The sequence below is a fragment of the Babesia bigemina genome (genome assembly GCF_000981445.1).
Source record: "Babesia bigemina genome assembly Bbig001, chromosome : II".
Lineage (NCBI taxonomy): Eukaryota > Apicomplexa > Aconoidasida > Piroplasmida > Babesiidae > Babesia > Babesia bigemina.
Window position 1 is genome coordinate 1257646 of NC_027217.1, and position 26076 is coordinate 1283721.

A 26076-nucleotide genomic window follows, 5' to 3' on the forward strand; every position below is an offset into this window, starting at 1 on the left:
TTTTCAGAGTTATTACGTTAATTATGGACGTAGATGTACCCAATATTCTCGTATTGCCATTGTTCTTGTTGCATAACAATTTGAGCTACTATCCATTATGTTGACATGCAGTTTATAATAAAATATTGCTGAAAATAGCCTTTGTGATTTTTGTACACCGCCGTCCCTCTCTGCCTCCCGTTTTGTCCACAGCTGAGTCCGGTTCAGTGGTGGTTCGATTATTACAACATTTGTGTAAATCCAACAATGAGTATCATTAATAACCACGGGACGCTTAATTTACCGCGCATACAGACCGCAATTGGTATAGTGAAATGATATGATGAATATACCTATCAGCATTGGTTATTGCCGTGTATTGCTCGTCGAAAATGTCCCAGTCAGAATTATGTTCTGATTGGTCTCACTGGGCAGACGTTTCCAGCGTGAAAAACGACTTTGCAATCGCCTACGAAGATATGCAGTCAGCGTCGGACGTGGTAGTTGAAGTTAATGACTGTACGCTTCTGAATCTCGATCCAATGTCAGGTAAATATCCCCAACGCAGTGATAAAGAACGCAGAAAACTCACCTAGAATAACCACTACCCGTGTATCTGTGGCATTGGCCGGAGGCATGGTTTGCTCCGTCGGTCTTGCCGCGTCGGTGATCGCCACGTACTTCTACACCCGAACATCCCAAGATTAATCCCCATTACATTTTATCTGGAATCTGAGCACAGCTGAGTGGAACTGTCTGGCTTCGGGAGCGCTTTCCCAGTAAAATAGTAGTTGGTGTGGAATAAATATCCGAAGGTAAATACAGCCTGTCATTTGTTACAGTTAGTACCTTGAAGCAAACCAACCTGGAAAACAAATACTACGAATACGAATGTCTTGCGTAGTGGAGATGAAAACCCTGTAGCTGCGTGGTTCGTCGTATAATAGTTCTCAATATAGGAGCCGAATGACCGCCTAGTGAAGGAATCCCCAATAACGTCATTGGATCTGCGTGACAGAGATGGACGATGCATTGCGGAAGAACACATTCTGATAGTAGCATGTGTATTGTGTTTGGCCTTTGCCAGGAGAACAAGCGGAACCGGAAGTCTCAGCGGCATATTTGCTCTGATGTTGACAGTTTCCAACCGCGAAATATAACTAACGTACTAAAAAGGTATATAACGAGTGTCTTACAGACTAAATTGCGTGAAATGAACACTGGTTACCGATGTCGCGGGATGTATATAGTGCGCATACGACGACACGTCTGTTACTCCAGGCGCCTCGCGTAGCAATATACGATGAGTGGCAGAAGGTATTACTGGCAATCCAAAGATACTTTAGCTGCTATTCGGTTTCTTAGAAAGCCGACGTGACAAATCGCTGTTCGGCATAACCGATTCTTCTGTGAACGTCTACAAGAAGAGCGTTTATATCGCGTAATGCAGTATTTGCGGGAACAATAACAGGTTTCAAATAATACGGCTGAAATTTACTTGTAGAACCTTTCAGGTGTGTATTCTATCACGTGGTGTACAATGTAATGAGGATGCGTTTTGCAAATCGCGACGCACTGTTTTAGTCGGTCGTATAGTACAAACGTTAGTTATTTGTTATACATCAATGAACGCAATGCGTTATGTGTGTTACGCAGCGCGTAGTTTCACACAAAGATAACGAATGACCATCCTGGCATGATTACTACCGTCGAGCAAATCGACGGGAGCGCATATGGCCACTTACTGGTAAGCGTGCCGCCTTGCGACGTTTTTTCACTGCCGCAGACGGGCGGTGATATAGCTGCGTCGGTCTTTGCTGTCCGGCTTGTGGTGTGGAGTCTGTGACGCGCGGCCTGCGGTGTCATGGGTGCGATATAGAGCCGTGCTTCGGGCAATTCGCGATTATTATGCGTTTATAATTCTATTGTAATGCTTGTATATGAATTGTCGTATTGATTCGCACATAAAAGCCGAATATCGCAACGTCATATTATCGCAATGTCCAACGCTTCATATCGAGGCCGGGGGGGCAAACGGGCGGGGAATCGTCCTCAGGATGGAAATCTGTACTCGGAAGTCGCGAAGGGCGAACATAAGAGCCAAGCAGCATCAGACGGAATGTTAGTTGTAGGTTCTGCGTCGAATGAAACGGTGCCGTCCCAGTCGGCCAGTCACGGTCGAAAACAGATACAATCGCATCAAAACTCGGACAGTGAGGGAGCGAAGCATGCTACTAAGAAGCACCGAGTTTTGAGTGAGCATGAGCTGGCTAATTTTCGAACTTCATTTTGTACAAACCATCACCAGAACAAGTGTCCCAACAGCGATTCTTGCGAGAAAAGTCATTGTCTCACATGGCAGCGCAGGAATCCTTATGAAATATCGTACTCTCCGCAATTATGCCCTGAGATCCAGTTCGTTAAGAAATCGCGCAAAATGGTTTTGTATCGGCGGTGCACTCGTGGAAAGAATTGCAACTTTGCACACTCCAAAGAGGAGGAACTATACCACCCCCTGGTGTACAAGACCAAGCAATGTTCTGCATATCCCAAATGTACACGGTACTTTTGTCCATTTGTTCATGCGTCATCTGAGATGCGGGATGTCACTGAACTAAAAAGTACAGGCTTGGTTATGCCAAGTGTTTCATCTGATAATGCGGATAAGAGTTTACCAGCCACTTCACCTTCACATGAGGCTGAACCTGGGGCCACAAAGGAGCATGAAGAAGGATCTGAGGTCCCTAAAACAGGGGATGATATGACTGCAGGATTATGGTATGAGCCTCCTAGTCTGTCGGCAATATGTGGATATGATGATGTTACGTTTAAAAACTTATATGGATACGGGTGCGCTGGATTTGCGCAACTTCCCACAGACGATTATGCAGCAGATTTCGATATCCAGAATTGCGTTGCGTGGCAGACGTTCTCACCAGGCAATCAGTTTGATGCCCCCTTAATGGAGCATTTCGTTGACCCAACTCGGTAGGTTTGTATTTACAGCCACTAGACACGTAAGCAGGTACGCTGGCGGCGGCGATTTTGATGCCTTGGGTGGGGTACCGCAGTTCAGCGATGGTTTGGGGGGACAATTCATACATTTTGTGGGCGCTGACCTTGAAGATCAGTTTGGGGCACTGTCACTACATAAACTTCCCGATGATCCGCTGGAGAGCTACCCACTTAATGATGTGTTGGTGAAGTTTATGAACGACATAGGTGATAAATAAGATCGTTAAAAAACCAGACGGTATGCATACTAAATATAATCGTACTTATTCCGGGTGCTGGGACCGCGAGAAGATTGAGGCAGCGATCAGGAGCAGGCAGGCCGAGTTAGAAGGTGACGCCCCGAAAACGGCCTCCCGCATCCAGTATTTAAAAAGGAAAATAGCAAAATTAAGGCGTGCGCTAGAGGATGGTACGCCAATTGGAGGTAACATTCTCCCTCAAAAGCGCTCCAAACCTGGGAATCCGTCGGCTGCCAAGCGGCCGTGCATCGCGTCCACGGCAAGGAACGACGCGATTCTGGCGAGGCGACATAAGAGAATAAAAAAGATTTGCTTTAAGTGTTAGTGGCTCGGCAGAAGTTCCATAAATCGCAGGCCGCAAGCGAGGACACACACTGCAGGATTGCGATGAAGGCTCCGTCGGCATTTGTTTTCGTTGCGGTTCTACGGATCACATTCTTCGTGATTGCATTAAACCTGACGAGGTATGTGACATGTTTTTATGGGATAATTTTCACAGGGTTCGCTACGATTTGCCTCCTGCTTTGTGTGCGAGCAGACGGGGCACATTGCTTCGCAGTGTCCCCAAAACAACAAAGGCATATATCCCAACGGAGGCGCGTGCTTTTTTTGTGGTTCTGTGAGTCATCGGAAGGCGGAGTGCGCTGAAAGGAAGAAGAAGGTGGGAGACTGATGTTCCCCTCCAGTTTTCTGACCACCAGATATGCTGTGATTCACCATTTCCTAGCATATCACAGAAGTGTTAATGGTGTTAGATGTATAAGAGGGTTTAGTGCCATGTTCGTATTATCCACGTGTGGACACGACGTCGGTTTGCTTCCGTTATACACACACGTTTAATTACAACGAGCTGGTGCACCGCATCAAAAGACGGTAGAATCTTCCATATACATAGGCGAAGATGTGCGCAAAATGGGTGGACTGAAAAGTCCAATCGGTCGATTTTTACCAGTATGTGTAAGTTTTTTTTTGCAGAATCCGTCATTCCGTTCGTAGTTCATGTGCCTAATCTTCTTTGTTGTCTACACGATTTACGTGGAGGTGGGTTAAGGCTTCTGCGTTAAAATACCACCAGTTCGTCTGTATACCCCTTTTCCAACTGGATGTGGATGAGCAATACCGCCTTTTCAATAAACAAAAAGAGGGGTATCGGCAACTGGTTTACTGTAAGTTCATTAAGGAGACACCCATAGGTTGCAGTTCACGTGCTAGCGTTATTGCTTGTGTGGTCCTTCGTTATGACCGCAGTTACGGACCCCGGCTACATAACTGGTGAGTTATTACTTACGCAGTCGATGTTACATTCGTCAGACGCATGGAAAGAAGACGAGACTTCTATATATAGCTGCAAGGAGCGCGGAGAAAATGGCACGTATGCGTCATTACGTAGTTAACGTGCTGCAGGCGAATTTAGATACTGTAAGAAAGAGGGTTGCTACAAACCTGACCGAGCACACTACTGCCGTCAACTTAGGCGAAATGTGCTGAAAATGGATCACTATTGTCCTTGGGTAGGCACAGAATGACTGTGAATTATCGTTCGGAAGGTTGCCAATTGCATAGGATTCTATAACTACAAATTCTTTTTTTTGACACTGTTGTATTCCAACACCACGTGCTGTTACATACTAAGGAACGTGTACAACGAGTTTATTAAATTGTACTTCGATCCGAATTCCCCCTTCAACAAGCTTTTTTACCTATCATTGATTACGATATTGATGCTCGTAATAATTGGGTATGTTTCTGTTCTTTCGCTATCGCTTATGTACCATGCAGGGTCGTGCTCCCGTTCATGTGCTTTCATATCTGGTAATTGACCAGTTTTACAATCATATGAAATGGCAGGCTCATATTGAGTAACAAGACTACAATCGAATTCTGCGAATTTCAGGCTTCTGGCACGTACAACTACAACCTTGGAGCACTTGAAAATTTCAAAAGCGTTTTCGTAGGCAAAACGGCAACTTTATTAAAACCTTTTCAGGGTTCCAACGCGTTATACTGGTTTCTTCCCTGCGGTTACCCGGCTGGTGACGGACTACACTTCCCGGGTATGTTCCGCTGTCTTTCACTTATGAGCGTGTAGACGGCATAAAATATTGTAACCTGATCGCAATCTAGCAACCATGAACGATTCGAGTAAAAGTGCTGCGTCAGAGGACGATAAAAAATGCATTCCAATTGACCTAACTAAAGAAGATCGAAACACGATTGAGTCACAATATGTACACGATCTTTATGAAGAGATTGCACCGCATTTTTCTCACACAAGGTATTTTGTTTGTTACCCCTTCGACAGCATTATCTCCACAGGTATAATCAATGGCCTGGAGTGCTGAAGTACATAAACGCGGCGGAGTCGTACTCAACAGTGTTGGACGTTGGTTGCGGCAATGGAAAATATCTTCAGTTTCGCAGCGATTTGCTGTTTATCGGTGTAGATCGATGTAGTGGCTTACTGAAGCTTGCATATGACTCTAAATGCCCCAACGTCCTTCGTTGCGATTGCTTAAATTTGCCTTTCCCATCGGAAGTGGCCGATCTCACGCTTTCGATTGCAGTCATCCACCACCTACCATCGGCGGATCAGCGGCGTTCCGCAGTCACAGAGATGCTGCGGTGCACAAGGTCGGGGGGAAGACTAGTGGTATACGTATGGTAAGTCGTCCACTCTTCAACGGTTAGTGGTATTAGGGCGCGTGAGCAACAGAAGCTTACCATCGGTTATCGCAACTTCGAGGGTGGTGATATTTTGGTGCCGTGGCACATGCAGAAAAAGTACATCAAGGACAGACCCATAGATGGTGCATCTACAAAAACCACAGGCAGAGCGACAGTTTATCGGTTTTATCACGTTTTCACGCGTGAAGAAGTTGAAGAACTGGGAGCGTCGTTTAATGACGTCGCCAACGTGGACTCGATCGAATTCGAAGCCAACAATTGGATATTAACGTTAATAAAATTGTGATGGGGTCTTCTACGGCCGGTCACCCTTATCGCCAGTATGCGTTTTGGTAATGTAACACTTTTTTGCATAATCTTCCGAAATGCACCCTGAGAATGTATTCGCCTAATAATGATGACTGGTGCTACGTGTGGTCTGCTTTTAGTATTCTGTAAAATTGATTCCTTTTCTCATCGCGATTCCTTGTTCGTGGATGCCCCGGTTGTGCCGGACTGCAAACACAACAAACAATGATAAATTGTCGAACCCTGTTAAGTTTGATTCAATTGTATTCTCTGGCAAAGAGTTAGCGACAGGAAGACTGAGGTACGTGTGACTTAATATTCTAATACGGTGTACATTATTATATCGCAGCCTATATATACGCGTGTTCTGCTTCACATCATTATTTCCATTAAATGATACAATCAGACATCATATAGAAAAGCGATATTAAAGCTTGTAGTTAGTGAGTTGTATTATGAGAGTATGCTACTTTCGGCCATGTGCCTTACCCCTGCCGTTTCCTTTTTTTCCTTTATTACCTTTCAATCCTTTGATTGATTTGCCTCCCGAATCTCGTTTCACTTTTGAATTGCGAAGCTTCGTTTTTTTCGTGGGCTTATTTGTCGCCTTCTCTTTGCGTTGCGGAAGATGCTTTTGCGACTTCATAGCGGAGCCAGCAGACTTACTTTTGCGTTCATCCATAGAATGATTGTCGATCAACCGATCGATTTGCTTCTCAATTGAATCATTATTTGTGCCGTTCCTGATGAGGTTATCTACATCTTTGACGAACTTGTTCTTCATCTGCCGTTGCTTCACTTGTTTGTCAAAAACCTTCTTCACTTTCATACTCTGCCTGCGCTTCTTCTCCTGGATTATGTTCGAACGATTAGCAAGTTTTTTCACTACCCTTGCCATCTGAATATCGGTTTTTACCATGTCAGCATAAAAATCGGACGGACGGTTAAAACTGAAACCCATTTTTGCAAGGCGCTGCAATCCTCGCTTTGCACAGTCAGAAGCAATGACCTTAAAGTGTTCCTCTAGCTTTAGGATTTCATTTCGGTTTAATTCATCACTACATTTTTTCTCGGAGGTGATGTCCAGCGTTTCTACCCAAGGCAAGGCTTTTCCATCGCTTTTCGTTGAGATATCCTTAATCTTGCTCAGCAGCTCTATACAACATTGCAATAATTATATAAAACCTTACCAGTTTCCTTATATGTGTGCGTGATTTCGTTAGATGTGTCATCTCCCGACGAGTCCTCGCCAGGGTCGACCAAGTCGTCGCTGTCTACAGGTTTGTTTCAGAAGTAAGAATTCCAACGAACCTATAAAGCGCTCTCCTGGTTTCAACACATATCCCAACGCCTTTATCTGCAACGGCATTTTGCGATATTAAATCAAGGTGTGACGCGGAGAAATCGTGGGCAAACACGGTGTTGGCGCTCGAAGCATCATTTTCCATTAGCAATGAAGAAAGGTACGGGGAAAAAATGCAAGAAGTCGGGGACAGAAGAATTAAAGACGGAGCCCGAAGCAAAAAAGCAAGTGCTTTTCATGCTTTCCTCCAGCCATTCTGCTGAAACCAAGCAGCTTCTGAAAGATCTTTTCCAGTTATGCAAGCCCAGCGGTTTCTTCAGGGAGAACTATCACAACGATGTAGATTTTGAGGATAACGTGAAGATACAAATAAACCAGTATAACCACCGCATCGCGGCAATGGTTTGCAACCGGATGGATTGTGGACTCTACGTAGTTGCCAGCTCTAACAAAAAGAGACCTATGGGCATAGGCCTGGGTAGGATCTACGATGGTAAGATGTTGGACTGTTGTCAGCTGCGAGTGACGAAGTATGTGCCTTTCGATTTCTTCAAAGGTCCGAATGGTGGGTGCTGATGTATGATAGTTCGTAGGTGCAAAACCGTGTCTCTACTGCTCGTGACGCCGAGTTACTTTTTGTATATGTACAATATCCCAAACGTATGCATGTTGATTACTATGGTATTGGCGGTGTATCGTCAGGTATCGCCAATTGCCTTTCGATCGCTCGTCGTTGTTATGCTCATGGGAGCCACTTTACATATGGTTCATATGTCGATTACTGCGTGACGTACCCCGTACAATCCAAATAGTGCGATATTTTGGCATATGATTAACTGTGTATCATATTATGTAGACCTTGAAATTTCGCACTACTCCTACCCACTCGTCTTGGCGCAGGGTGCCCATTTTGGTGAGGAGAATGGCCCTATGCGCACAACGCGTGATATATTACTGGACGTATTCAGACCTCCTGCAACCGGAATGGTGTCTCTAGAAAGCATACAGCAAGTTATCGTACTTACAAGTGTGGACGCAGATGCAACCAATACCGCAGATGCGCCCAAGCAAATCCTCTTTCGGCGATATCAAATATTATTTCGCAAGTCAGACGATGACCCCAAGATTCCTAGAGTAGACATGAAAGAGATAGGTCCTCAAATAGACTTCGAGCTGGTGGATTGCATGGAAGCTGACCCCGAGGTGTTCAAACACGCCACAGCCGTCGCGAGAAAGCCTAAGAAGCTTGTCTGTGGTGTGGACACCGAAACGTCGACCGCTATCAAACGACGAAAGAACGTATCAACCACAGCGCTTGGCCACACCGAGGGGCGCGTGTACCTCGACAGGCAGTCACTAGATAAACTCTACACGCCACACACTAAAACACTGAAATCCAAAAGGAGTGGATAATTTGAATAATGGAGAACGTAGTATACTGGGAAAAGCAAGATCCGCAATCAAAGCTATGTGCCTTGCATTGTCTGAACTCCTTTCTCCAGGTGGTTACACATCTCGCATCACTCATCAACTGCAGGGTCCAAAGGTCACGAATGACGAATTATTAAACATTTCAACGATGCTAGGCAGAACTGAAAGTGCACTGCTGAAAACTTGGGGTTGGTTATCGTCTCCGGAATACCAATAATCGTAGGTAACCGTTCCAGCAATGTGGGAGCTTCAGGCTACCGTTATGATTCAGATGGGGGAGATTTCGATGTGACAGTGAGTGGAATGTGTGCTGTGTCAATTGCTGTCAGGTCCTGATAGAGGCCTTACGTAAGCGCAACTTCATCTGCAACTATTATACGGTTAATGACATGAAGCTCAGCATGTTTCAAAAGTGGGTAATATACGTGGTAACATAATTACAGTACAGGAGCGAGAACTGTGGATTCATTTGTAATGCAAACAATCACTGGTTTTGCATTAGGATGCTATTAGCTGATCAATGGTATTCGTCGCCACTTCCGCCGCCATCTTTCCCAGGTTTATACTGGACAGCCTGAGACCGGGACCACACGAGGTAGAATACGGACAACTGTACTCCTACATAAGTCAACTTTTGAATACGAAGGGTGGCGCAGTATTCTTGGTTTATTCGGCAACACCAGGCACCAAGCTTCCGGTAGCTGAACCCAATAAATTCTCACACCTACAAAGTCATCAATATTACTTAACATCAGAAGAAATAAAAGGTGTGTTGTGAGCGTCGCGCGTTATCACGAGAATGCAGAGATGAATAAGGAAAATGACAACGATGTAATTGGACCCTACGTTATAATCTAACTTTGGCGCAGGAGGAGAATAAAAGCTTTCTTTACCGAGCTGGAGTAACTAAACAGAAACCGGTAGTTTGGCCAACAACAGGAGGTATACGCTTGGACCAATCGGTCCCCAAAAGTGTCACATTTGTTCCGGTGAAGGTACGTCTCAATGCTACATGTAGCATAAATAGGTGACATCATACCCGCTAGATTGCATAAATAAGTCAGTGTAGTTCATATGGCGCGGCGATGCAGCAAATATGTCCTCTGTATCTATCAGATTCACGTTGTGCATACCATGTGACCCTACACTGGTTTGCAACAAGCACTTCGGCGCAAGTGTAAATGGATGACGTATGTTGACTTACACTACACTATTGTGGTATACCTATAAATTGATGATCATACGTTTGTCTACAATAGCCCGCAGGACGAGGAGGATTACAAGGAGGCCGATTCCCGAACTGTTGCAGTCAAAATAAATGGCACCACCCGAATCACCCGCCGATTCGACCCCCAATGCGGTGTTAACGAAGTATTCAAATGGGTCGAAAAACATATAGAAAGCTCTGACGCTGCATTCTACACATTGCTGCAAACCGTCCCTAATAGGCGGTTCGTAAAGTACACCAATGGGAGCATCGAGATGATACAGCAAAACGACATTCCCAGAGATATAGGCAACACATCTTTAGCAGAGGCTGGTTTCGAATCGCATGAGATGTTCATGTTGCGCTGCGACTAGACGCATTGAAGATGTTCAAGTGCCAGAGACGCACTTGCAAAACTCTGCAAAATCGGCTGATTCGTTCGGCATTCGTGTTACAAGGCGTACTCGAGCATCGCTACCCGAGGCAATACCTGCCTTATTTGCCAGTTGCAACAGATCCTCAACAGTTATGAGCTCCCTACCGCCTGTAAGCTTGGTGAAAGTCCCTCGTAATATGTATTCTAGGGGTTGCAACTTGATCGTGCTGTTAACAGCGTCGATGAATGTCGAGAAATCGAGTTCCTGTGGATCGGTGATGGTCTCTTGACCGGCAACGTTCGCGTATTCCGCTGCAGCGCCCAGGCTAATGAGATGTTTCATGACACAACGTAACTCATCAGATGAAAGATTAGTACCCAACATATCCGAAAAGATGCTATCAAGTTCTTGTAGACCAAGACGTCCTCTCTTTTGACGATCCAGCACCTTAAAAATGGACAGCAGCTGCTGCGTCTTCAGTGGCCGCAATGTTGACACCATCATGTGTGTAAGACAACTGAACAACAAACTATCGTTTTAGGGTGTAAATGTGTCGCTAAATTGCGGCGTCTTGGCTATACATCATAACACGTGTGCGCGTCACGTCGCTGTTTTCTCATTGTTCAGTGGCATCGTCTACGAAACTGCGGTGCAAAATGTGCAATTTGTATAGTTCCATGCTGATTAGTCTCGCTTCGTGTGCACCAGGGACCGAAGGGGGTTTCCGTCGCAATGACAGGATCACGTTGCGGTAGGCTGTCACCTTGTTTTCAGCTTCTCTGAGTTTCTCCAGAACACTGGAAAGATCAAATCCGATGTCGTTGTCATATGTGGCTCCGTCACGTTTCATTGGGTGAGGCAAATGGACGTGATGCTTGGTCGAGGTTGAGACATCATGCATTGTCCTTTCACTTACACCCAGTGGAGACCCCTGTTCGTTGATACTACTTCCGCGGGACGCTGTATATGCATCTGCATCATTTACATCGGTTTCAGTAGCCGTAGAATGCGTTGAAGATTGTGGCGTTTGTGATGATTCGTATGACGTTTCTGGCGGATGTGGGCCTCGGTAGGGGGCAGAATAGTCATATGTTGGCTGGGAAATATCACTGCCATCGTCTATACCACTGGGACGTATGTAATATCCGGGGCGTGTAGGATCATCGCTGCGTAATTTTTTAGGCTCCTCATATTGGTCACTACCCAAGGGTCGCTTTCTTTTTAAGCTTTGGTACGCATGAGACACTTCGCCGTTTGAGCTACCATTACTTGGAGGCACATGGTTTCTCGCGTGGCTGAATCCAGGTTTATCAGTTTTTTTCATTCCCTGCGTAAGTATGTCCGGCATTAGATTTTCAGAAGACGATATTTTAGGCAGAATCATGCTCGGCGGCTGTACAGGTGGTGCATATGTAAATTCGCTATTGTCCACAACAGTGCGTGGTCTGTACGTTTGGAGAGAGGGGTACAAACGCTCATATCCATTATGTCCAACAGGTCGGACGCCATCTTTACCTAAATGCGCCAGTTCACGAGCACGACTGTACAGCTCGTTGCATAGTGTAGACATTGTATACAATGATTGTTTGTTGGTATGGACAAAATTCCGCTCTTCTTTAATATTGTTGGCAATTTTGTTCAACTCATTATGCTCTTCCGTCAGCTTCGTGCACATCAAAACCGGACGTTTATAATGGGTCTCCCATGCGTTAACAACTCGCGATATTCCATTTTCCAAAGTTCGTGTGCCTTTTTTCTCGATGCCGTCTAGTAGACGAATGGTACGCTTGTGTATTGCCTTGGATCGCTCATACAGCTCTGACACCTTACGATATATATCTTCGATTTCATCATATGCCTTATCATCTAAGGCGCCGTTTTTCAACAGGGCCTTGATAGCTTCACGTTTGTTAGCAATATTGGTATGGTAGCTGATCAAGGTCTCTGCAGTCCCCTTTGTGACTATGACGTCCTGCACCGCTAGCATTCGCAGTGGAAGTATTTCCGTATAGAGAATATCCAGACATAGTAAATAAGCAAACATGTATATGGAAGAAGCGCGCATGCGGTTTAAGCTCGTACGAAATGCGTCCGTAGCTGAAAACATCTGATCGTTGAGCTTTACCAGCATCTTGTACGCCTCACCAATGCCAATCAATGAAGACACGGCGCCATTTATCACAACACCTGGAAGTGAATAGTACCTCTCAAAATCCAACTTTATTGTTGCGAAACTCTCTTGTACACGTTGATAAATGGTGCCGGCTTCACGCATAAGATTTGTTCTCGCCTCTTCCGAGGCCGATACGCCTGCCTTAACATGATTCACATGCGACAGGTACCTGCGGACAAAGGAAAGATGCTTGAGTTTCTTTTTGTCTTCCAACATAAGTGTGAGCATTCGTGCGTAACGGTCCAACGTCATATCCAACTCTTCGTGTTTGCCAGCGAACATGTGGTTGTATTTTTCCATACGGTTGTACACTCGAGTGACATACAGCATTGCTCGATCCGCATGTTCTAATAGGTTTGGTGCAATCACCTTGTTATCGGTGTGCCGCAGGTCCCCGTTGACTGTGTACATCTTGGTCACTTCTTCGATGCCGGAGAGCTGTTGGGGCACACGGTCACTCTTCGACATGGTACCCCTTGCATTCAGTGGTTCCAGTATTTGCGTTTCCTCTTCATAATCTAGAACACTTTCTGAGTCCGTTGAGTCATGTCCGTTCTGAGGAGGCAAAGCTAAAACCACCGCTGAAGGGGTCTCTAGGGATGCAGACAGCCACACTAGCATCAGTGCCGATACTAACCTCAGAACCCCCATTATTAGCTAATAATAAAACTCCAAACTAGCAGAAAATGATTAGAAATACATACGCATTATGGGAGGGTTCTCAATATATCAAATACACTTATACCACGTAATAATTTTATGCACATATTTTAACACAAACTCAGGGAATTATCGCAGTAAGATCTAACTGGAAACACAACTCATATACAACTTTCAGTTTCTGTGTAAAAATTTTCACGCCAATGAGAAAACAATTTCCAAAGAGTTGATCACATTTAATGACGTCTCTACAATATCCTCCCGATGGCAACGAAGCCTTCTATACATAAATAAACAGTCATCAACTTTTAACCTGACAGAAAATGAATAATAGTCACATCTGTGTACTCATGCCAATTGATACGTAAATATTTTCGTATCAGCATTTCCTCGATACTACCCCCAAAATTCGCACGATACTACAACATGGAGAAATATCACATCGCCGCTACAACATCAGCGAAATAGTATGCAACGTTTGTAGCCGCTATTAAGTAAACAACTCCGCTACATAACACAGAATAAGGCACTCAATCTCTCTATGATTAATAATTAACACGTTAAGACGAAACTGCGGCCGCCACAGTGTTTGTGACAGTCTTCTTAAGGGGGCCGTAGTACTTCTGCTTTTCTCCAGAGGTTTGGAAACGACCATGACCCCACTTGCTCGACGTGTCGATGAAACGGAGATTGATTTCGGCAAGGGCCTCCCTCGACACTTGTGGGGTGAGAGTCTTGCGTAGCACGATCGGCCTCTTTTTGGTACCGACAATGCATCCCTTCAACATCAAGAAGTCTTCCTTCACAGGTCCATAGTGCGGGAAACCACCCATAGGAGTAATTTGCTTCTCCGTGAGGTCAGCATCGGTAGACGCGTTTCTCGGGTTTGTGCCAGAACCTATTCTGTAAATCTTTTTGTTGCGTTCAGTACGGTGGAAGTAACCCTTCTGACCGCTACGAGGAACCTGGAACTGTACCCTAGCAGGGTGCCATGAACCAATGCACGCAACCTTGCGCAAACCCCTGTGGGTCTTACGCGGCAGACGCGTGACTCCAAAACGACTAATCACACCCTTCATTCCGTGACCCTTAGTAACACCCAACACATCGATCATTTCGTTGCCCGAAAAGACTGCGTTGACGGGCAGGGGTTGCTCGAACATTCCCGTTACATAGTCAACCTACATTACCGTGAAAAATCTGTTGAACATAGAAAAAACCATTCGCACGAAATCATTACTATACCATAACCACAAAAAAATCAAGGACACAAGTCACACACGTCAAAATAACGTCCCGTAACTCGCAACCATAGGGATGCAAGCTCGAGCTTGTATTTCAGTCATGATATTTGTTCATGGAAAGATGACACTTTCATGGTTTTTCCCGCCAACAACTAACCCTGAGGGCGTGCCGAAAGCACCGCTGGCTGGATTAGGAATATGAAAGCCACCGGGAATTTCGCAACTCAACCGGATTTTTATGGGACGCTGCCAAACCTAATATACGCAACTCGTAATGCGTTGGTAAGAGGCCCGGCCGTGGATGGCTTCCAGCGACCGACGTCCGAAAAACTCGTATCACAGCACAACTATCAGCATGAACGCCGAAAAGACCAGTGAAATGATAACAATGCAACTACTAGGCACTGCTGAAGCAGGACAGTCAGACAAAGCACAGCCTATTACGAGCAAAACCCGGAGGGTAACACATAACGAATAAACAGCACTATTGCAAAAACAGCTTTCCTACCTTCTCCTGAATGCTACCACCGTTGATCTGAATCTCGATGATGTGCGCTTTCTTCACAGAGAGGGGAGTCTTCGAAGGCTGCGTGTGGCAAATTGCCCTCACGACAGTGCAGTAATTCACAATACGGCTGACGTTCTTGCTCATCTTCGTCTCCGCATACTTTTTGGCGTATTTGGTAAAGGCCTTCTTCTTCGACTTGTACCAGTTTTTGTAGAATCTACGCCTGCACTCGTCGGAAAGGTGGCCGGCCCAGACAGTGCTGAGAACGCGAAGACCACGAGGAGTTTCGATGTAACCGACAAGACCGACAACAATCATTGGTGGCGTCTCAACAATGGTGACAGCCTCCACGGTGTCCTTCTTGTGAAGCTTAGAACCGGGCTTGTCGGGCTCGTAGGTCACGTGGGTCATACCGGCTTTGTAGCCCATAAAGGCCGTGAAGTGAGGAGGCTTGCTGGGATCATCCTTAGGGAAAGACCTAATTTTGCCGCGGTGGGATTTGCAACGCTTTTTCGGGAAAAAGCCGAGTGAGCCGCTGCGCGGCTTCTCAAATTTACGGTGCGACATTGCCTCAGCACCTACTACGCCAAACGCTGTGCCACTGCGAAACCCTCGCAATATAAGGAATTATTCCGGTATATGAACCAACGTATTGTTTGTGCCCAGCTCAATCCGAAACACTACCACTATGGGGACGCACGGAGCCAAGCAAAAATGGGGAAGCCGTTATGTGCGGAAACGCGAAAGGAGAGTCGTCAATTTTATTCTGTACCGCTTCGCCATTAAGACCTAAATTGTTATTAACCGTAGGTGTGGGCAACGAGCGCCGATTTACCGTTTTGTCTGTCACAGTTTTGTGAACAACACTCTGCCGGCATATTGCCCACATTCAACCGCATTTCACATCCAATATTTATCGAGACGTATACGCGCACATAATGAGTAGAAGATTCGTAATTTCATCCCTGGTGTGCGCCGCATTCCCGATTACCCATGCAAGGAAAGGATGGGAGGAATCTCGCTTGATCCTTAAAGTAAGATTCGCAAACGTATCTTACTTTAATACATAAGGGTCTAGCTACGTGGTGACTGTACTAGCTCACTATCGTGCGTCACTTTTCAACGATTCTAACGACGCCGTCGCGCACACACCGTAGCATATGCCTTCCACCATGAACGTGTACCAGCATCCGCTCACCACATTCTGCGGCCGCCTTCTACTTACGATATGTGTTCTTGTTACTACGACGGGTAACATGAGAATCGGTCTTAGTCGTAGGCCCTTAGCTGCTGCATTGTGGTATTGCGGAAATGGCGACGGAGAAGCGTGATTCCTTCACCGATGCAGAACGGGTATGTTATAAGCGAATTTATTCTTCAATAACAATGCAAAGGCTGCTTTCGAATGGTCCCGCAATAGGAATAGAAGTGGACGTGATCAACGGAGGTCCAGATCGCGATCACGTAGACGGTCCTATTCAAGAATCCGCAGTGACAGTAGTAGTGATTCCGATCACCCGAAGGATCCGTTCAATCCGCTGAAACTGGCGTACGATCGCAGGGGGAGGCATCGCCGGTCAAGGTCGCCATATGGGCGAGCACGCCGCCGTTCGACGTCGCAACCCACGAACTCTCCTGATACGTGGATACACGACTTATACTATAATGATGAGGGCCGTGCCGTTGAAGACGCGCGGTACCAGCGCGGACGGAGGGAACAGGACTCAACAAGCTACAAATTAGACACCAGGCGTGGCTCCTGGCGGTCGAAGGCAGGCGGAGTGTACATCCCACCAGATGAGGCCGCTAGTGTCAACGATGACCTATATTCCGACTACAAGCCAACAAGCAGCCGTAATACGGCTCGTAGGTCGCCGTCGTACGAACGTCCGGACCCAGTGTACACATTGGACTGACGATGCCTCCAGAGCACACACATTTCAAGACGATGGTTACCACGCGTACACGTGATGTATTTTTAAAATGAATACAGCATTACACCGTGGGATCCTGTGTATGTGCTATCATTCACCGAAGGCTACGCGCAGCTGCTGTCCGAAGAAGACAATTAACAATCGAATAACACCAGAGTTTGTAATCATTCGACGCGATGTAGTATATAAAGCTAATAGCCTGCAGGGCGCGAATAGATGGGGCCATGCTGACGCGGCTTGTGGATACTGTGGCTCTACGATTGTGTATTTTTTTCGCTGGCGGTAAACGGAGCATTCCAAAAACATTGACTTTAGTGCCATGCCAGGCAGTAACAACGGATGTCTCATGTGATATCGTCGCTGTGCTGGATGCATGTTGGCGCCATCTGTGGCAGCCACTAGAGCCCTTCACGCAGCGTTACGCTGTTACGCGTTGCATTCCGCTCAAAAGCTAAGATAATCATGAAGCTAAGTACAAAGCGAACATATGCGGAAGCTTCGCGCGTACTCGCGCTGCACATAGTAACACATCTGCCGAACGCAACGTACGTCCTTTGGGCGCCACACGCCCGGCGGACAGTGGCATAACCTACGATGAGCAACCTGCATATACTTATCGCCGAGAATCATATCACGTGTTTCGATAAGTCAACTAATTTTGCCGCGTGTAGTGGAAGACACACTCGCTGAGCGATTACGACGAAGACGGCAAAGGGTTCGAAGCCGCGGCATTACCCGCAATAAAGACGACAACGTACCAGGATTTTCATAATTTCTAACACTACGGGCTGCATAAACGTGGGAACGGAACGACATCTGTGTCTGGTCTTACACACCGCATGTTACGGTACACGCACTAAGCAGCGGAATAGTGTACACATGTGATTAGTTATGTTCGCGTATTAAATCAAAAGCTGTCTTAACGTTTGTGAAAAATACTCCGCACATCTACATCTGCGCGTGCTACAAGCATTTATGGCGAGCGGAGCCCTGTGAATAGTGCCACTTACCCCGCAAGCAACCATGGAAGGAGTGAATGCCGCCAACCAGCAGATTCTGCTGCTCACACTTGGCGAAGTGGACAAACGCATAAAGGAAGCGCTGTACTCGAATGACGTGGGTTGCCCAGAGACCGTGCTGTATGAGCTGTCGCAAGCAACTTACCATGCTGCGTTCATGGAACGGATATCTCAAGCAACTTGGAGTTGTCTTAAGGCTAGCAATGCACGCGCCAGACGCATTCAGAAGGCACTGACGCTGCTTACATACCTTGCACTAAATGGCGCTGAAGGCTGCGCAAGCGACATTCTCACCCGCCTCGACGATATCACTGAACTGCACGACCGAAAGTTACCGGAGCATATGAGAGATTTAGAGATCATCATTAAGGACAAGGCAATAAACCTCGTAAGCCTAGTATGCGACAAGCAGCTGCTAGAAAGGAAACGTAAGGAAGCAGCTTCGCTTCGTTCGCGATTTGTCGGGGTTGCTTCAAACAACGGCCATGTGGCGACGCAAATACTGTACAAACCCATATACGCGGTTGATGCCAAAGAAGGGCTACTTAGTCGGGCAGCTAGTGAGGCATGGAGAAAGTGGAATTTGATGTTCAATGTCAACAGAGGAAAAGGTAACGGTGGGAAAATACGGGAAATTTTCAACCGGATCAAGAATGGCCAAATACGCAATCAATGCAGTAAATCGTCACAGATATTGCGTACGCTGGGTACACGTACAGGATCGGAATTCTACCCCCCAGAGGGGTGCAACGGTTACACGCCGGGATTGTACAGAAGCAGCATGGAGGAACAAGATCGCCACAGAGATTGGGCACACCGAAACGAATCCTCCAGCTCAGACTACGAGGGGAGCACAAGCGAGGAGGGTTCAGATTCATCTATAGACTCTGCGTACAGCAACGTAGATTCGATAGCGCGGCACCACAGAAACGACTCCGGTGTATCAAGTCTTTCTACTGAGAGCGCCAGCCGTAGCGTCTACGAGGAGAGTGGCGCAATACCCGCACAAAGCATTAGGTTGCACCGCCAACCCGGTCGCACTGATATCAAAGTGGAGAATTATAGCCACAAGCGTACAGATGATGGTATTAAAGGGCCGTGGAAATATCAATTGGGGCACCAAAACAAAATTGTGGAGAATATTGAGCGGCTATCTCTCAACGACGCCCACGAAAACTATCAACTGAAGGGTAAACCCGTGATGCTGCAACAAACGAATATGTACGACGGTTCATTTGCACATCTACAGCGCAATACGTATCGCGCAAATCCCTTCGCGCGCGTATCGCACTACTGAGAGGGAACAGTGGGCTGAATCTCCCCCTCCTCAACTTCCACATCGGAGACGCGGGTTACTTTCTCGAATTCACCGTCTTCCATGCATGTGAATTGCAACAGACGGTTCACATAACCCGTGGTATTGCGCAGGCGAAGCGGGAATTGGCGATTAAGCCCAGATGCCTCATTCCACATTTTCATGCGTGTTGCGCGGCGCGACTTCTTAGAACTGCACAGTAATATTTAACCACAGACTAACATACCGAGAGGATGTGGCCGGTATCGGCTTTACGTATGGCAGATTTAGAATGGGTAGACGCGTCACAGTTGAAAATTTTGACGCCGTTAGTACCACGTGACTGCTGCCATCCGCGCGCTTAAAGGGCGTGACTGACCGCTGAACATAACGTAGCTTTAACCATTCCCCGGGTTGTACGCGGTTGTGCGACTCGAGTAAGTTAGAAACCAAAATGTCGTTCATGCCCATCACCAGGGCAATCGACGATGCGTCGCTCACCACCAGATTCACGTCGGGTTCTGGAGAAACTTCGAGCACGCACACGACGAAGTCATTTCCGCATGGACCTGCATCGGCTATTGTGCGTGCGAATTCGGGATTGGTAATGAGCTCCCTGGCATCCAATGTGTCCCGAACCCAAGTGCGCAACTTAGTGATCATCTCCAAGTCCACATCGTCTACTCGAGTCTGGGTACCGCTATATACGACGAGAGCCTCCGATTCGAGCTTCTTCAGATCATCGGTACGACGTCTTTTGCGGTCGCACTCTTCTTCAACGGGCTCGCTTGCAGCTGGATCCTGTCGCTCTGTATTAACCCTACACGCTTCATTAGGCCATATTCGCATGGAAGGGAAATTCTTCAGGCCCATTATGATGTTTACATGCTTCTTGCCGGTTTTGTCTGTAACAAACTCCGCGTTCACCCGCCTCAGACGAATTATATCACCGTAATTCACATGGAAGTGCTTGGAAGCGTTCGGAAGCAGGATTTGAACCGAGTAATCAATGCACTGGTCCTCATGCGTGCCGTACACAGATGGGTCGATGGCACGGTAGTTCAAGAAGTCGGCCTGTGTTCGAACGCTTCGCAAATTGGAGCGAATCATCTCCACAGCCACCACGTAGATGCTGATATTTTGTTGAGAATGCTTTATATGGGCAAGCGGCACGTACACATGGGGCTCAGTGGTGGCTGTGATGATATCCGTCGTTGATGTGGTAGCAACTGCCGGTGGTTCTGCGTCCTCAAGGTTGCTGTCGGCCGCAACAGCCGAAGTCGCTACGACGGGTTGCGATTTGTAAATATGTGAAGGCTGCGAGATCGTTTCAACTACCACTGGCTCCGTCTGCGACGATTCGTCTGACCGTAACACGTTCGCCTCGCGTGCGCTTGATCGGCGTAATACTTCACGAGGCGGCAACGGCTCCGTTGTTAATGCCGGCAGGCTGAAAGAACGCGGCCCCAACTCAGGACTCATTCTAGGACTTGTATGAGCATGGGTGCCTCGCGGAGATTGTCTAGACAATGCATGGATCTGAGCTCCAGCAACAGCATCAATTTGGTTACGCATCAGCTCCAGCATTTGCGACACGTTCGCTGCATAAGCATTAATAGCATACAGTGGCGAATGTAAATGACAGCACATTGCCAGCATTGGCTTGCACAGCTCTTTAGTGCGCAGAGGACGGAACAAAATGACGTACAACAACCGAATTGGCGCAATGTCAGACGAAAAATAATATAATATGCAACAATGACGCGTTCTTGCTGCTTCTTACGTATATTTATGATGCAATCGTTAACGAAATGTAGATGCGTTCGGGATGGTGTTACGCAAATATACAGCCGCGAATCAGTCACGTATAAAAGGTGAACGTACAGTTTGTCGAAGAGCTAGGGTCGTACGACGTCTGATGGGCATTATTGCTTGCAGCATATTCGTCAACTACACGCAGCTTGCGGAATACATGTCAAAAACGTACCTGGCGAGCGTGCCGCCGCCACGATAGTCGACAGCCCCTCGATCAATGGGTCGCTCGAAGACTCTATGGCTCCACGCTGCTCATGAAGAGCCCTGCGTATGTTGGCAATGCGATTTTGCCAATCTCCTTCGCCGCATTGCGAAGATGAGCGCAGCGTATCCAGAATCTGGTCAAGGGTGTCGAGGATTCCCCGTCCCATCGGGAGCACAACAACGCTTCAAAGACAGAATGCAAGAAATTGACACATCGTAATTATAATGAAATCTAGACAATTAGTAGTCGTCCTCGAGGATGCCACCATTATAAACACACAGGTTGGTCCCATACGCTGGCGCGCACGCCGAATCCTAACGATTGGACCCTAAAATGGCTGCTAAACACAAAGTCACACATTGTGCAGAAGGAGTCCAGGGTTGATATACTGCACCAATGTTTATTGGTGCTCCTAGACAGTCCGCTCAATAAGGTAACAATAACGGTGACGACGAATCATGAACATCAGAGTGGGCTTCTCAAGGTCCTTATCAGAACGGAAGACAACACACTTATCGATGTTTCACCACACCTACGCGTTCCCAGGACTGCTAAACAGTTCGACAGCTTGCTCGTCCACCTAATGTACAAGCGGCAGGTCAAGTCACAGGAGAGGGACAATGTGCTAATGCGTGTATGTAACTTTGCAACTCCAAAAGAATGTCATTAGGTGATCAAGAATAACATAGAGGTTGCTCTGCCTCCAGGGTCGCGCAGGTTCGGGATGTCGGTAGGAGGCAGGTCTGTGAACCTAAAGGAGTTCTGCCACCAATTCGCGGAAGTAGAGTATCCCGTAGTCTTCCATGTGGGAGCTGTATCGCATTCACAGCCTAAAGGCACAGTCACCCAAGTAGAGGAAGTGTTGTCCATATCCAACCATGGGCTGACAGCTGCGCACGTATGCGCTAAATTATGTAGTGAATTCGAGTTGCTGATGCAGGTGGTTTAATCTACGTCTCTACTTTGGTGTGGGCGAATCGCGTCCTTCTGCGCTCGTATCTTCAAAGGTCCATGAAGTGTTGCCACGGCTGGCGATCACGAGGGGCAAGGCTTCTCGGCCCCAAGGCAGATCCAAATAACGGGGAACGCGCAAACACCGCAGAGGCGGCAGGTGCGCGAAAACGTGGATGGCACAAAACGCCACACCGATCGTAGACCAAGCGACCACAGAATTTGTCAAACATTAAACAAAACACTACGCATTAAAACGTGGAACGTTTGCTCTTTCTCTTGCGATTTATTGTATTGGTGCTCGATCAGGTCCTGCTGGAGAATGGGGACATAATTGACGATAACAGGGAACTGGAAACGCCAGTGACACGTTGGGTCATCTGCTCAAAGCTGCTGCGAATCCGTGAAAACACAGATCCAATTGTTTCACTAAACGCATTGGTAGGAGCGTGACGCTTCGCAGCGGGACCCTTCTTATCGACTTCGTTCACGGTTTTGTCGCGCTGACGTTTGCCGCTTCCTGAGCGTTTAGAACCTTCGGCGGGCTGCCTTGGAGAGGCTGGCACCTTCTCCGAAACGGAAGACTTGCCAGTCTGTTGCTTTTTGTTCTCCGCCTTGTTGCGCCCTTTAACTTGGCCTGCAGGCTGTGCCTTCACCGCCGGCACAGACGTAGCAGCGGCAATGGTCTTAGCATCAACCGCTGGTTCGGTTGCTCCGGACTGCTTCTTGTCCGCTATGACATCCTTCCTCTTGGCCGCCACCCTGTGCTTCACAGCCTGAATAACCATTAATTAAGCCTCCAAAACTGTGCAACATGCGCTGTATGAAAGGAATCGTGTGCAGCCAAATGGGCCAGGAGAAGTCCACGCAGAAACGGTTTACCGGCAGGGCATGTACGCCGGGAATCGCAATGTAGTATGCCAGTAGCGTAAAATATACAGCGCCATACCAAAAACATGGCGTTGCGCAGGGCAGGAGCCGAATGTGCAGCCACTGTATACTCACCTTAGGTTGAACAGCGTGATTCGACATTTCTACAAAGTGCGAACCCGAAGGCACAAATCTATTATAGTTCTAAAATTCGAGTGCTGGTTAAAATATTGTTTGATTCAAAGCTTTTTGGCACCGGACTAGGATGCACTCTTGTGCTCGCAAAGGCTGGGAGCGGGCCACGCGTAAGGGGCAACCCCGGACGGTTCGTATAATACCTCCTGTAAATAATGTTTAAGCATTAGATAGCTCGTACCTCAACTCTGCCGCCGCGGAAACGGAGCGCAGCCGGGTAGCGGTCACAGCTATATTCCGGTGTGCTGTCGCCACTATACATCCACGCGACCACTGCCTTCGGCTCAGATTCTGCCGAACCCTTTACGAAGGAAAGAAATTCTTGAATCAAGTGTTCGGTATCAAAGAGCAACAAGAAAAATGGTGCGTCGGCGTCCATTGTCTCCAGCATCAGTTGCAATTCCTCTACGGTGACACGAGGAACGTCAGGGTCGTGGCTCGATGCGGCCTCTGAACACGGGGATTTGCAGCCCATGTAGATACTTTGACGCGCTTGAACGAATGCGAAGTCATACAAGTAGCAATTTTCTGCGTTTTTGAATGCGATATAAGCGTCGAACGGGGTGGTGTAGCCAAAGCGCTGCATTTCGCGGAACACCACATCCACCTCCACAGAGTCCGCTAGTCTTTCACTTGAGCAAGGAATGCGTACAAGGCGCTGTTTAGCTGCTGCAATCTTCTCCACTACCGATAAAGCAAACTGCTTGGTAACTCCTTCGCAACGCTCGACTCCAGGGCACTGCGGATAGCCGCCATCCAGCACGGCATTGTACATCAGCTCGACGCCATTGATGTACATCTGCACCTGGTCATCCTGTGAAAGTGTTAGCATAGGCTTTCATTCCGATGTGTTGAGCCAGCCCGATTATGAGCGATAATTAAGTAAAGACGCACACAATTGACAATCAAGAGATTTGGCAGATTAATCTGCATTGAAAGCATCTCTCAGGAACTTACACTACGAAAACGGTCAATAGCCTTGTCTAGCGTAGCAGCGTCCAAACCAAATTCGGATAGCACGGAATCTTGAGCCTTACGAAGCTTCAGCTGGACCCATTCCTGGTTCAAAAGTGAGCGTACTGACTCCTTAGAAAGAGGCGTGTCTCCATTATGAGGAGCGGCTACGCTGTTAATGGCGCTGTGCTCTGTTAACACCTTGCAAACTGACCTACCTAGCCAGGTCGTTGAAAACCACAAACAAAACGCGTGAATTCTTTTGTAATATGGGAAGAAGCTGGTAGATGTTCTCAAAAGAGCTGTTAGAGCTCAACAGCCAAGATACAAAGCGATTTTGCCGCCAACTACCAGGGGATAACAAGCACGCCGTCACAACCACCACCGCCAATGACACCAATTCCAGCCTTAGGTCCCTTCCATTGGCGCCCATTATAGCTGCATAAACAACAGGCGAAGTTCGTATCTGTTGGCATATATGCGGGTCCCCATAGGCATCAGCAGATGCCGCGCAGCCGTAGCAGCGACACACTTCACTTCCATAAAAATGGAGTACGGACAAGAGATATTGAAAATCCGCCAGCGCATTGAGGAGTTTGTGCCAAATATTTTAGACAAAGCTCCAAGCGAAGAAGAGGTGAGGATACACACCTTATTGTTGTCTAAAATAACGCAGGTAAAAGAGCTCCTAGGGCACCTGAGGAAGCTGGAGGATGTGAAAGTCGACAGAACGCTGCTGCAGAACACTCGTATAGGTGCAGCACTCACCAAACTTGCCAAAAGCCCGTCAAAGGATATAGACGTTTTGAAAGACACGGCCGTCAAACTCACCAGCAAATGGAAGGACACACTACGTCAGCAGGGTTCAAGCAAAGAAAATGCAGATGATGCTCCTCTAAAGAGGCAGAAGACCGAACCGGCTGACGGAAATGCGGATAGCCTGCCAAAGTATCAGTATCTGCTGCATAACCAGGACATACGTGACAAGGCACTTGTGTACATTTTCAATGCATTCACAGCGGTTCCAGGTAGCGGTTACGACTACAAGAAGGTCAGCAAGCTTGCATATGACGTGGAGTGCGGTCTATTTGACAAATATCTTGTCAATCAAAGCAACCAAAAAGAGTACACACTTAAGCTCAAATCCATCGCCTTTAATCTTAGGGACCCCAAAAACGCCACATTCAGGAACAAAATATACAACGGAGATATAGACGCGAACAAAGTCGCTGCAATGGAATCTGCGGAGATGGCTAGTGATGAAAAAAAGATGGAAAGAATTAACATCCTGCAGGAATCGTTAGAGGCGTGCCAATCTGACTGGGCTGTGAAAAATATCCTAATGTCAAAAGACGGGAAGAAAAAGGGTCAATTTAAGTGTTTCAAATGCAATTCGTCGGAGACTGTTTACCATCAGCTGCAAACACGTTCCAGCGACGAACCGATGACTACGTTCGTAACGTGTCTACAGTGCAATAACCGATGGAAATTCTGAGGCTCCCGGAGACGGTATCACATTCTCAACGAACGTATAACTGTATACATATATCGCAAAAAGGTTATGGTAACCTTCAACGTAAACGTGCTCCATCTGCGTATAGAATCCATTTCCACCGTTTCAGGTGTATGTGTGTTCGCACGCACCTTTGGTGCCAAGGTAATAGTTGTTGCAATAAGACTGTCAAATTTTCACACATCTATTAGCCTGCTGACTCGGGTTGATGGCGAAT

At 47.1% G+C, this 26076-nt stretch overlaps 19 protein-coding genes across 19 annotated transcripts; 11 read left to right on the top strand and 8 right to left on the bottom strand.

Moving 5' to 3' along the window:
• Window positions 1-246: 246 nt before the first annotated feature.
• On the top strand, window positions 247-575 carry BBBOND_0205500 (hypothetical protein; the record flags this gene model as incomplete). The annotated part of the gene is made up of 2 exons (XM_012912124.1): window positions 247-304; window positions 340-575. 2 exons carry the CDS (start codon window positions 247-249, stop codon window positions 573-575), a joined length of 294 nt encoding a protein of 97 aa, XP_012767578.1.
• An 8-nt stretch (window positions 576-583) lies between these two features.
• Window positions 584-1099, bottom strand: BBBOND_0205510 (hypothetical protein, conserved; the record flags this gene model as incomplete). The annotated part of the gene is made up of 3 exons (XM_012912125.1): window positions 584-659; window positions 720-805; window positions 845-1099. The coding sequence occupies 3 exons, from the start codon at window positions 1097-1099 to the stop codon at window positions 584-586; spliced, it is 417 nt and encodes a 138-aa protein (XP_012767579.1).
• An 879-nt stretch (window positions 1100-1978) lies between these two features.
• BBBOND_0205520 (hypothetical protein, conserved) lies at window positions 1979-3212 on the top strand (the record flags this gene model as incomplete). The annotated part of the gene is made up of 2 exons (XM_012912126.1): window positions 1979-2967; window positions 3005-3212. 2 exons carry the CDS (start codon window positions 1979-1981, stop codon window positions 3210-3212), a joined length of 1197 nt encoding a protein of 398 aa, XP_012767580.1.
• Window positions 3213-3234: 22 nt separating this feature from the next.
• Window positions 3235-3906, top strand: BBBOND_0205530 (zinc knuckle domain containing protein, putative; the record flags this gene model as incomplete). Its single annotated transcript, XM_012912127.1, has 3 exons — window positions 3235-3553; window positions 3588-3697; window positions 3733-3906. The coding sequence occupies 3 exons, from the start codon at window positions 3235-3237 to the stop codon at window positions 3904-3906; spliced, it is 603 nt and encodes a 200-aa protein (XP_012767581.1).
• Window positions 3907-4145: 239 nt separating this feature from the next.
• BBBOND_0205540 (DHHC zinc finger domain containing protein, putative) lies at window positions 4146-5322 on the top strand (the record flags this gene model as incomplete). Its single annotated transcript, XM_012912128.1, is given in 10 exon segments — window positions 4146-4190; window positions 4230-4274; window positions 4309-4399; window positions 4434-4505; window positions 4545-4619; window positions 4638-4744; window positions 4781-4971; window positions 5013-5045; window positions 5082-5184; window positions 5221-5322. 10 exon segments carry the CDS (start codon window positions 4146-4148, stop codon window positions 5320-5322), a joined length of 864 nt encoding a protein of 287 aa, XP_012767582.1.
• Window positions 5323-5362: 40 nt separating this feature from the next.
• Window positions 5363-6204, top strand: BBBOND_0205550 (Putative methyltransferase KIAA1 homolog; the record flags this gene model as incomplete). The annotated part of the gene is made up of 3 exons (XM_012912129.1): window positions 5363-5508; window positions 5550-5894; window positions 5931-6204. The coding sequence occupies 3 exons, from the start codon at window positions 5363-5365 to the stop codon at window positions 6202-6204; spliced, it is 765 nt and encodes a 254-aa protein (XP_012767583.1).
• A 468-nt stretch (window positions 6205-6672) lies between these two features.
• Window positions 6673-7654, bottom strand: BBBOND_0205560 (RRNA PROCESSING PROTEIN EBNA1-BINDING PROTEIN-RELATED,putative; the record flags this gene model as incomplete). The annotated part of the gene is made up of 3 exons (XM_012912130.1): window positions 6673-7361; window positions 7397-7476; window positions 7518-7654. The coding sequence occupies 3 exons, from the start codon at window positions 7652-7654 to the stop codon at window positions 6673-6675; spliced, it is 906 nt and encodes a 301-aa protein (XP_012767584.1).
• A 5-nt stretch (window positions 7655-7659) lies between these two features.
• On the top strand, window positions 7660-8922 carry BBBOND_0205570 (Brix domain containing protein, putative; the record flags this gene model as incomplete). The annotated part of the gene is made up of 2 exons (XM_012912131.1): window positions 7660-8074; window positions 8366-8922. The coding sequence occupies 2 exons, from the start codon at window positions 7660-7662 to the stop codon at window positions 8920-8922; spliced, it is 972 nt and encodes a 323-aa protein (XP_012767585.1).
• Window positions 8923-8930: 8 nt separating this feature from the next.
• On the top strand, window positions 8931-10521 carry BBBOND_0205580 (hypothetical protein, conserved; the record flags this gene model as incomplete). Its single annotated transcript, XM_012912132.1, has 9 exons — window positions 8931-9011; window positions 9047-9128; window positions 9164-9234; window positions 9270-9352; window positions 9389-9463; window positions 9499-9707; window positions 9746-9771; window positions 9810-9935; window positions 10207-10521. The coding sequence occupies 9 exons, from the start codon at window positions 8931-8933 to the stop codon at window positions 10519-10521; spliced, it is 1068 nt and encodes a 355-aa protein (XP_012767586.1).
• Window positions 10522-10536: 15 nt separating this feature from the next.
• Window positions 10537-11025, bottom strand: BBBOND_0205590 (hypothetical protein, conserved; the record flags this gene model as incomplete). Its single annotated transcript, XM_012912133.1, has 1 exon — window positions 10537-11025. The coding sequence occupies one exon, from the start codon at window positions 11023-11025 to the stop codon at window positions 10537-10539; it is 489 nt and encodes a 162-aa protein (XP_012767587.1).
• A 115-nt stretch (window positions 11026-11140) lies between these two features.
• On the bottom strand, window positions 11141-13348 carry BBBOND_0205600 (hypothetical protein, conserved; the record flags this gene model as incomplete). Its single annotated transcript, XM_012912134.1, has 1 exon — window positions 11141-13348. One exon carries the CDS (start codon window positions 13346-13348, stop codon window positions 11141-11143), a length of 2208 nt encoding a protein of 735 aa, XP_012767588.1.
• Window positions 13349-13917: 569 nt separating this feature from the next.
• Window positions 13918-15676, bottom strand: BBBOND_0205610 (ribosomal protein L3, putative; the record flags this gene model as incomplete). Its single annotated transcript, XM_012912135.1, has 2 exons — window positions 13918-14538; window positions 15110-15676. The coding sequence occupies 2 exons, from the start codon at window positions 15674-15676 to the stop codon at window positions 13918-13920; spliced, it is 1188 nt and encodes a 395-aa protein (XP_012767589.1).
• Window positions 15677-16420: 744 nt separating this feature from the next.
• On the top strand, window positions 16421-17025 carry BBBOND_0205620 (hypothetical protein, conserved; the record flags this gene model as incomplete). The annotated part of the gene is made up of 2 exons (XM_012912136.1): window positions 16421-16462; window positions 16504-17025. 2 exons carry the CDS (start codon window positions 16421-16423, stop codon window positions 17023-17025), a joined length of 564 nt encoding a protein of 187 aa, XP_012767590.1.
• A 1041-nt stretch (window positions 17026-18066) lies between these two features.
• BBBOND_0205630 (Clathrin interactor 1) lies at window positions 18067-19359 on the top strand (the record flags this gene model as incomplete). The annotated part of the gene is made up of 1 exon (XM_012912137.1): window positions 18067-19359. The coding sequence occupies one exon, from the start codon at window positions 18067-18069 to the stop codon at window positions 19357-19359; it is 1293 nt and encodes a 430-aa protein (XP_012767591.1).
• Window positions 19353-20838, bottom strand: BBBOND_0205640 (hypothetical protein, conserved; the record flags this gene model as incomplete). The annotated part of the gene is made up of 2 exons (XM_012912138.1): window positions 19353-19569; window positions 19604-20838. 2 exons carry the CDS (start codon window positions 20836-20838, stop codon window positions 19353-19355), a joined length of 1452 nt encoding a protein of 483 aa, XP_012767592.1.
• Window positions 20839-21600: 762 nt separating this feature from the next.
• On the top strand, window positions 21601-22325 carry BBBOND_0205650 (suppressor Mra1 family domain containing protein, putative; the record flags this gene model as incomplete). The annotated part of the gene is made up of 3 exons (XM_012912139.1): window positions 21601-21657; window positions 21744-22010; window positions 22047-22325. 3 exons carry the CDS (start codon window positions 21601-21603, stop codon window positions 22323-22325), a joined length of 603 nt encoding a protein of 200 aa, XP_012767593.1.
• A 307-nt stretch (window positions 22326-22632) lies between these two features.
• Window positions 22633-23359, bottom strand: BBBOND_0205660 (hypothetical protein; the record flags this gene model as incomplete). The annotated part of the gene is made up of 2 exons (XM_012912140.1): window positions 22633-23103; window positions 23333-23359. 2 exons carry the CDS (start codon window positions 23357-23359, stop codon window positions 22633-22635), a joined length of 498 nt encoding a protein of 165 aa, XP_012767594.1.
• A 98-nt stretch (window positions 23360-23457) lies between these two features.
• On the bottom strand, window positions 23458-24779 carry BBBOND_0205670 (hypothetical protein, conserved; the record flags this gene model as incomplete). The annotated part of the gene is made up of 4 exons (XM_012912141.1): window positions 23458-23538; window positions 23574-24206; window positions 24350-24530; window positions 24565-24779. 4 exons carry the CDS (start codon window positions 24777-24779, stop codon window positions 23458-23460), a joined length of 1110 nt encoding a protein of 369 aa, XP_012767595.1.
• A 114-nt stretch (window positions 24780-24893) lies between these two features.
• On the top strand, window positions 24894-25841 carry BBBOND_0205680 (transcription factor S-II (TFIIS)and transcription factor S-II (TFIIS) central domain containing protein, putative; the record flags this gene model as incomplete). Its single annotated transcript, XM_012912142.1, has 2 exons — window positions 24894-24983; window positions 25023-25841. 2 exons carry the CDS (start codon window positions 24894-24896, stop codon window positions 25839-25841), a joined length of 909 nt encoding a protein of 302 aa, XP_012767596.1.
• Window positions 25842-26076: the final 235 nt, after the last annotated feature.